The sequence below is a fragment of the Myotis daubentonii genome, chromosome 6 (assembly GCF_963259705.1).
Source record: "Myotis daubentonii chromosome 6, mMyoDau2.1, whole genome shotgun sequence".
NCBI lineage: Eukaryota > Metazoa > Chordata > Mammalia > Chiroptera > Vespertilionidae > Myotis > Myotis daubentonii.
The window spans coordinates 97,645,562-97,654,638 of record NC_081845.1 but is presented as its reverse complement, the minus strand read 5'-3'; the positions used below and the strand labels follow the sequence as shown (position 1 = coordinate 97,654,638).

The following is a 9,077-nucleotide window of genomic DNA, read 5'->3' as shown; positions in this document are numbered from 1 at the left end:
TTCCTTTTGCACCCAGAGAATTATTTTAATAGTTAGATATGTTACCCTCCCCCCCTCTCAAACTTTGAATTCCCATGGCTTTTCCCATATGGACAAAACCCAACATCTTAGACAGCCTACAGGGTCCCGCAGGACCCGCTCGCACCTCCCCTCCGCCCCTCTCTGCTGCCCTCAGGCCTGACACGCTGTGCCTTCTGCCTGGAAGTGCCCGCCTGCCTCCCCCGCCCCTCACGGGACTCTCACGCCGGCTGCCCTCCTCTCCAGCACATCACCTTGTCTTCTTTGCATGAACATGTGACTGTTTTCCTCTGCCATCAGCCTGAGCTCGGGGAGGCAAGAGGGGGGGCCAAGGGAGCCCTGTTCCTGCTGCAGCCACACAGTAGGTCTGCGAGTCTTAACAGCTAAATGAGTGAATAATGCAACCCGCTCTCAGGAAAGTGTCCTGGAGTCTGCTGCACTTAGTCGCAGGTGACGAGTGGCAAGTCCAGGGACCCTGGAGAGAAGGCGGACAGGCGGCAGGCGAGGGCGTGGGTGGAGGGCTTGTATGAGCTTGCTCTGGCTGCCATAAACAACCACCTATAATTCGGATGTTGGTACTCTTGAAGCTGTCCCAGAGGCTCCTTACACTATCTTCGTATTTTCGGATTCTTTTTTCATTTTGCTTTTCTGGTTGGGTGTTTTTTGCTTCTTCATATTTCAAATCTTTGACTTGATTCTTGCGATCCTCTGGTCTGCTGTTGGGAGTCTGCATAATATCCTTTATTTCAGTCAGTGTATGCTTAATTTCTAGTTGGTCCTTTTTCATAACCTCGAGGGTCTCACTAGATTTCTTGAGGGTCTCACTAAATTTATCAGCAGTTTCTAGAAAGTTCTTGAAAAACCTTAAAAGTGTGGTTGTGAGCTCTATATACAGTCGTTTGCTCTCCTCCATTTCTGTCATTTGTGTCCTGTTTCTTTGTCTCTGCATTTTTTATGCTTTGCTGTGTCGATAGAGTGGCTTTCTGTGCTAAGTGTCCTATAGGGCCCGGTGGCTCAGCCTCCCCAATTACCTGAGGTGGACACTCTTGGTGCACCCTCTTGTGCACAGTCTTGTTGTAGTTAAGCCTTGATTGTTGTAGGTAACACTGGGAGGATTTGACCTCCAGGCCAATTGGCTGTGAGAATCAGCTGTGTCTACGGTGGGAGAACTTCTGTGCTGAACACACCCTTATGGGGCAAGACTTGCTTCAGTGAGGCTTTGGTGCTCACTGAGTCTGCCCTCTGAGTGTGTCCCTTATGGATCTGAGGAGTTGTAATTGGATGGTCCCACTCTGACCACTGGGTACACTGGCTCTTGGATCTAAGGAGGTGCTCATCTAGCCTCTGCCTGAGGCTACCCTTCAGAAGCCAGCTGTAAAACAATGCAAGTTGCCCTGGGGCCTTGGGCAGCTGCAGTTTGTTGAGTAATTTTCAGATTACAAAGAGCCGGGCCTTTCATATGCAAAAGCCTCTGTGCAAGGCTTGGGCGGGGCGGAGCCCCAGGGGATCAACAGGGCAGTCGGAGCTGCAATCACTGCATGTGCCTCTGAGAGAAAGCTGCCCTCAGTCCCGTTTCTCCTGTATGAGTCTGGGTCCCCAGAGACTCGCTCGGAACTGGAGCTCAGAGCCTAAGACTCCCTCACGATTGAAAAAGACAATCGTGACCTCAGCCGCCAGCCCTCTCCGCATGTACCTCTGCACCTTTGTATTTTACTTCCGCACCGCACCTCCTCTGAGTCTCTGTATGCTTTTCTCTTTCCTTCTAGTTGTAGAATTTCCACTCAGCCAGCCTTCCTATGGTTCTGGGTGATGTCCGTTCCATCTTTTAGTTGTATTTTTGAAGTGGTTGTGCGAGGCAGCAATCTCCGTTGTTTACCTATGCTGCCATCTTGGTTTTCTCCTCCAATCTCCCTTCTTGATGTTGGAATCATTCTCTTGCGTGTGACTCCCAGTGGGAGCAGCACAGCACCCTCCCCGGCGGCCTCAGGCAGCGACTGCATGTGGACCAGTTGCTCAGCCGCTGGCTCGGGGCTCCTCAGTCCCTCAGGCACATCTTATCTAGACTTGCTGCCCTCCCTGCAAGCGAGACCACATCTGCCTTCCTCCGTCACCAGGTGAGGAAGCAGGGCCGCTGGGTGGACGGGTCTCCACTGACAAGCCGAGAAGGTGGTGGAGCCTGCAGGGGCCTCCGTCCTCCAGCCCCAGACCAGGAAAGGGGCTGTGGCCCTGCGCAGCGGCCACCACGGTGCCACAGCCACCCTTAACGCTGCAGACACAGCAGCAGCTCCCACTGCAAACCTTAGGGCCTCTGCTATGCACAGATCACTGTCCTGCCAGGGACCTTGGTTTTTAAACAACAGTTGCTCAGCGCCCTCAGCCAGTACCCAGTGCCAGACCCCCTCGGCTCGCTCCCCTGCGGGCCTCAGTGTCTCCACCTGTGCAATGGGCCCAGCGGTGCCTCCCCCGCGGGGTTAGCTGGAAGGGTGTGCGGAAGCCCTGTCCGGGTTGGCACGTGTGGGTCCGCAGTAAAAGCAGATGGGTTCGCTCATCGCACAGTCCTGAGCCCTCCCTGACAGGGATTCCTGGCCCTGACTGCACTCCTGCAGGCCAGCAGTGACCACCAAGCCACACTGCTCTGGGCCCTCCCCCACCCACAGCCAGCCCTGCAGGGTGCCCCAGGTCATTTCTGTCACACATTTCTGCTGGCTCCAGGCTTGACATTTCAACAATAGTCCTAAATTTGGGACCAGCTGGCATGATCCCAGGAGGAGGGATGGGTTACATTGTAAGATAGGGTGAGTTCCTTCGCAGCCAAGCAGAGCGTGTGAGGAGTGGCCTGTGCTTTGGGGAGGGGCTATTTCTATAGGCAAAGGCACAGCCCCTCCTGCCTCCATGACATGAGAAATTTGAACTTCCGGGGCCTCCGGCTCTCTCGGCCTGTCCCCAGGACATCGGCACATGGCGCCCACCACCTTCACTTCCTCTCTCCTCCCACAGAAGCCACCTCCCTTCTCCTCTATGGCTCTACTCCACAGCCCTCACTCCACCTCCAGTTCCTTCTCCACTGTGGTGCTGTGTTCTCTCACCTCCTGCAGCAGAGGCAGCAGGAATGTGGAGTCTAGGGACCCTGCGGGCTCTGTTCTCCACTGGCTGGGACACTGTTGTGCAGGCCTGGGAGGGACCATGCTTACTGCACGCCTGTCATGGTCTCATCCTCACTCTCTTTCACTCCCTCCACCTGGGCTCCTGCACAGTCGCCAGGAGCCTGGTGTGCGTTGTTTTGTCCCAGCCTTCCCAAGGTCCCACTGATGTCCCAGAAACCCAGGAAATCCCTGCCTGGGGCTCCCTGAGGGCCTGGCTTCTAGATGACAAGGCAAACTAATGGTACAGGAGAAGGAGCTTGGGTGGGGAGACAGAATGGGGAGGACCCAGTTCAGTGGAGATTGAGGCAGGAATGGACTTTCTGGAGCAAAGGGAGTGGAGAGATGTGGGACGGGGATCCAGGAGACGATGCAACCTCTGCTGTCAGTGCACCGATGTGCGTTGTGTTCCTCCCCTCGGCAGGAGCGGCAGGTCAGAGCAATACTGGACAGCCGGGTAACGGGCCTCTGGAGGCCTAGGAGCACCACCCTGGTCCTAACAGGACCCGGGACTCCACGAAGGCAAAACGCCAGCCTCTAGTTCACACCGTTTATTGAGACATTTTTCCAGGATCTGGAGAGCAGGGAGCCAGCCGGGCTCGTGGGGTCCCCAGGATGCCCTGCACCTCCCTCAGGCAGGGGCACATCTGATCGTGAGGGACGTGGCCGCCAGGAAGGGGGACTGCGACGCAGACCCTGAGAGGCAGGAGTGTGGGAACCACAGAGGCTGCGGTGAGCTCCATAGCAAAGTGGGAGGGGCTGGAGGGGTGGAAACCATGGGCAGATCCGGTGGTTGACCAGATGGCCAAAAGAGGTAGTGAACAGCGGTCATTATTTTCAGATAATGGATTAGACTGTGTTTTATTGGTCAAAGGGACAGGGGGAGGATGACTTGTCCAAGCATTAGAGTTACTCTGGGACATTTCAGGGGTTTCCCAGTCTGTAATCTGAATGGGCAGGGACTGGCCAGGGTTGGGCAGGGACTGTCGCATCTCAAAGCCACGCGAAGGAAGGTTCAGGGCGTGGCTATGGGGCAGAGCGGGAGGTGCAGGAGGCTGGGCTGCCACGCAGCGGGAGAGAAGCAGTCCGGGGAGATGAAGAAAGCAACATGAGGGGGAGTGTGCCGCCCTGGCAGTGGAGGAAGCAGAGCAGCTCTGGGAGCAGGGGGGACACGGCTGGCCCCACGCCTAGGTGTGTGCTGCACATGCATGGAGCAGAAATGACTATGGTCCGGCATGAGGCTGTCCTTGGGGCAGGAAGGCTTCAGGGTCAGCTAGCTGGGGCCCCAGGGGCTCCACTTGGGCCAGGATGTCCCGGAGGGAGCGGCAAGGTGTCTTCTTGGAGCCGCCGCAGGGCTGGGCACCAGCGGAGGGGTCAGGCTGGGGAGAGCCGTTGTGACCCCCGGTCAGAGTCGAGGAGGAGGCAGGAACGCAGGGGTGACCAGCAGAGCCAGACTTGCTGCCACAGGGCTGGAGGATGATTTTGCCGCTGGATTGGGAGCCAGAGCTCTGGCTGAGCGAGCCCGTGCCTGGCGGGGAGCAGGGCCCCTGGGAGACACTGCCGCAGGGGTGGTATTGCGACCCAGAGCCGCCGGAAGCACTGTGGACCCCAGAACCCGAGAGGGAGCAGGGCCCCCTCGAGCCCGAGGAGCCCGCTGCACAGGGCTGGACGCCACCAGAGCCCACTGGCTGGAACACGACGACCGAGGAGGCTCCCGACGGGTAGATGCTGGCACTGGCGCTGTGGCTGGGAATGATGGGATTGCTGGAGAAGTATTTGCCCTCAGAGATGGGGGGCCCAGCTGCAAAGGAAGGCACCCCTGGAGAGCCTCTGACAGGGTTCTCTTTGGTGAAGTATCCAACGGGGTAGATTTTGCCCCCGCTGTAGGTCATGCCCGGGGCCAGATAGCTATTAGAGGAGCCGCCGACCACCTCATAGCTGCCGTAGGACTTGTCTACAGAGGTGATGGGGGGGCAGGGCTTGCCTGGAGAGCCACCATTGCTACAGGGGCCACCGGGGCCACCGGGGCCACCGGAGCCGTGCTGCTCCACCACCACCACCACTGGCCTTTGACCCCCTGACACGGAGTGGGAGCTGGAGATGTAGGAGCCAGAGTGGGAGACGACGGGCCCCCCACTGCAGGGAGAGTCGGGGATGTCCGAGCTACAGGGGCGTAAGTTAGAGTTGACCCTTTGGCCACCACTGCTGGACGTCCAGGAAGTTTGGGAGACAGAAGAGCTCGAGCTTCCTCCAGACTGGGAGGAGCTTATCACGAAGTGGGAAGAGCCACCATTGCTTGGTGCAGCTGGGCCAGATCCCGACTGGGAGGAGCTGGAGGCACTGTGCAGACCGGAGCCAGACCCAGAGGTGTAGCTGCTCTGGGAATAGCCTGTCCCTGGCTGAAATACCAAAGACCCCGAATGACCACCCTGGGCCGTACTGGATCCACTGGAGCCACTGCTAGAGCCACTGCTGGGGCCACCACTAGGGCCACCGCTGGAGCCACTGCTGGAACCACTGGAACCGCTGGATCCACTGGAGCCACTGCTGGAGCCACTGGAGCCACTGGAACCACCACTGGAGCCACTGGAGCCAATGGATCCGCCAGAACTACCACTGAAGCCACTGCTGGAACCACCACTGGAGCCACTGGAACCACTGGAACCACTGGAGACACTGGAGACACTGGAGCCACCACCAGAGCCACCAGAACTGGAAACAGAGCTGCTGGAGCCACCCTTCCCGAAGAGACAGGGGTCATTGGGGGAGGTGATGCGTGTAGGGTCCTTACAGGGGTCTGAGAAGGTCCCAATGCTCTTAGCCAAGGTCCCTGGGGAGGAGAATCATGGTTAGTAGGGCCTGAGAGGCTTGGCTTCCTCCCTCACCTTTCAGACCCATCCCCGTCCCCTGCCACTGTGATTTCTCCTGCGAGGAGCCCAGGGAGAGTTTGGGGCAGAAAAGAAAGGAAGAGGCTGTAATCTAAAGGAAAGGGAGCCGGCAGGATAAGGGCGGTTCTGTTGTTCTGGGAGGGGGCGGGGACAGCCATCTGCCAGAAGAGGAAAGGAGAGGCACAGTGGGAGGCCTGGGAGAAAGACTCAAGGAGGGTGGAGCAGGACCAGCAGCCTGCAGGACCAGCCCCAGAGAGACAGCAGGTGCAGACAGAGCAGAGAGGTGGAGCAGAGAGGTGGGCGTAGATTCCCAGGGACCAGCTGGGAGAAGACACCGAGGAAACAATAGAGCAATGGAGGACCAAGGGAGGAAGGACAGACAGCAAAAGAGACACTGAGAAGAGAGAAAGCCGGCGGCAGAGGGCTACCTAGAGGGCAGGGCCCGCAGGACCCTGTCTGCTCAGCGGCTCCCTCCAGCGAGGGGCTTAGGGGAGGGGGGATTCTGCTCCCAACTCAGCGCTGCCCAGGCGGGAAAGCTGGGTGGGAGCCAGGAGTGGGGGCCCCCGCTGTTGCTTCAGAACCTGCTGGTACCGCCCGACGGGACACCGCACCCTGAGCCACCCGCTCTCCTGGCCCAGCCCAGGGACACGGGATGGAGCGCTGCCTGCCCAGGTGCCCCTGCCTTGCCTCCCTTGAGATGCAGCACAACCTCTTTCCCCCAGGGCTCACCTGCCCCACCCTCCCGCATCCCTTCCAGTCCCGGCAAGGACAGCCACGCACTGCGAGCCACCAGACCGCACTGGGCTTCGGTCTGTACACTCGGAGGCCGGAGGCCAGGCCTGCCCTCCCTCGGGGTGTGACTGTGAGCAGAGTGTGGGTGTGGGTGTGGGTGTGGGTGTGCGTGTGGAAGGGGCTTGAAGACATAAAGCAAGTCACACTGTGTGTGTGGCTGCCACCACTCCCCCAGCCCCCACACCCGGCCACACCTGTGCCGGCCATTCCCTCAAGGAGAGACCCTCTGTGCCCTCCGCTCGAACCCAGCTGTCCCTGCTGTGCCCCCGAGGCACGCAGCCTGCCCCTCCCAAAGGCACGCGAGGCACCACGCCGAGTGCCCAGCCTGGGGGTCGCCTCCACTGTTACTGTCTACTGTGCTCCGGGCCAGTTTCCTCCCCTCCGAGCCTCCAGTGGCCCCAGAGGCCGAGAGTGCCCGGGGGCCCTCTGTGGGCGTCGGTGTGCCGACTGAATATCCAGCCTTCACCTTCTACACTCAAACAGCAAACAGCTTCCATAGAACCCTCCAGAGCAGTGATGGCGAACCTATGGCACGCGTGTCAGAGGTGACACGCAAACTCATTTTTTTGGTTGATTTTTCTGTGTTAATTGGCATTTAAATATATAAAGTAAATATCAAAAATATAAGTCTTTGTTTTACTATGGTTGCAAATATCAAAGAATTTCTATATGTGACACGGCACCAGAGTTAAGTTCGGGTTTTTCAAAATGCTGACACGCCGAGCTCAAAAGGTTCGCCATCACTGCTCTAGAATTCCCAAAGCACCAAACAGACTGAAGCTGGGTGTTATCAGTGCCCACATTTTTAAGTCTCAGAAACTTTCAGAGGCTCAGAAAGTTTAAGTAACTTGCCTGGGTGACAGGCCAGCAAGGAGCAGTCCCAGGCCCCAGCATCAGACTGCGGAGCCCACATCCCCTTGCTGGGCTCCCCCAGGCTCCAGGCACAGTGTCCCCCGGCCTCCAGGCACCCTGTCCCCCAGCCTCCAGGCACCCTGTCCCCCAGCCTTCAGGCACCCTGTCCCCCAGCCTCCAGGCACACTGTTCCCCAGGCTCCAGGCACCCTGTCCCCCAGGCTCCAGGCACAGTGTCCCCCAGCCTCCAGGCACCCTGCCCCCAGGCTCCAGGCACAGTGTCCCCAAGCCTCCAGGCACCCTGTCCCCCAAGCTCCAGGCACAGTGTCCCCCAGGCTCCAGGCACCCTGTCCCCCAGGCTCCAGGCACAGTGTCCCCCAGCCTCCAGGAACCCTGTCCCCCAGGCTCCAGGCACAGTGTCCCCCAGCCTCCAGGCACCCTGTCCCCCAGGCTCCAGGCACAGTGTCCCCCAGCCTTCCCTCACCTGTTGTCTGCACCCTTATCTCCCACCCCTCCCACCCAGGCCCCCCTCCCTGCCTCCTACCTGGCAGGAGGAGGCCAGCCAGCAGCAGGGCCATCGCCCCTCGCCCTCCCACACGCCCCATCCGGGGTGCCCGCGAGGAGCCCATGCTGGACTTCATGGCCTCTGAGTGTGGGCGCTGTGGACGCCTGGCCTTTATGCAGGGCTGGACATTCTCTGGGCAGGAGTCACTGTGGGGAGGGAGGGGCAGGGAGGGCAGTGCCCAGGGGGTGTTGGTGTGGCAGGAGCTGAAGCAATCAGCTGGGATCTGCCTACTCAGCCACCAGTGCACAGCGCAGGTGCCGTGGCCACTGGTTGCCCAACCTGGAACTGGGCGCTCCCTGCACAGTGGCCGCCTACTCGGTGGCTACTCTCCTTCCCGTGGTGCCTGCCCAGCCCCCAGCCCCCCACCTTGCAGACAGCCATGGGCATTTCCCCTTCCCCTCTGTGCCAGGGCCCTGCTCCACCCCTGCCCCATTGCCTGACTAACCAGGTTTTCACCTCAGCGCCTGGGGTCCCCCACTTCCTCCCGATGTAAGGGTCTGACCCCACCCTGAGCCTTGGTCACTGCCCAGGCGCCTGCCTGCCATACACTTAGCAGCAAGCAAGACTTTCAAGTCAGGAAGGGGAATCTGCCTTCTGAAGCCAGCTCCTTGGCCTCTCCCTGGGGGGCCTCTCCCCGGGGGGCCTCTCCCTGGGGGGCCTCTCCCTCAGGGCCTCTCCGTTGGGGAGCCTCGGGCTGCATGAGGGGTGCTGGGTGCAGGGCCTCAGCTTGGGGAAGGCCTGGGTGGGACCCTGTCTGGGCCCTGGTCACTCACAGGCCACACAGCCCCTCCCCGCAGCCGCGACCCTGATGCCACGGTGAGCC

General features: G+C 59.8%; 1 protein-coding gene across 1 annotated transcript; it reads right to left on the bottom strand.

Annotated features, from left to right (window-relative positions):
- Positions 1-3,694: 3,694 nt before the first annotated feature.
- On the bottom strand, positions 3,695-8,391 carry CDSN (corneodesmosin). The gene is made up of 2 exons (XM_059702116.1): positions 8,234-8,391; positions 3,695-5,988 (listed from the first exon to the last, which is right to left on the bottom strand). The coding sequence occupies exons 1-2, from the start codon at positions 8,328-8,330 to the stop codon at positions 4,382-4,384; spliced, it is 1,704 nt and encodes a 567-aa protein (XP_059558099.1). The 5' UTR covers positions 8,331-8,391; the 3' UTR covers positions 3,695-4,381.
- Positions 8,392-9,077: the final 686 nt, after the last annotated feature.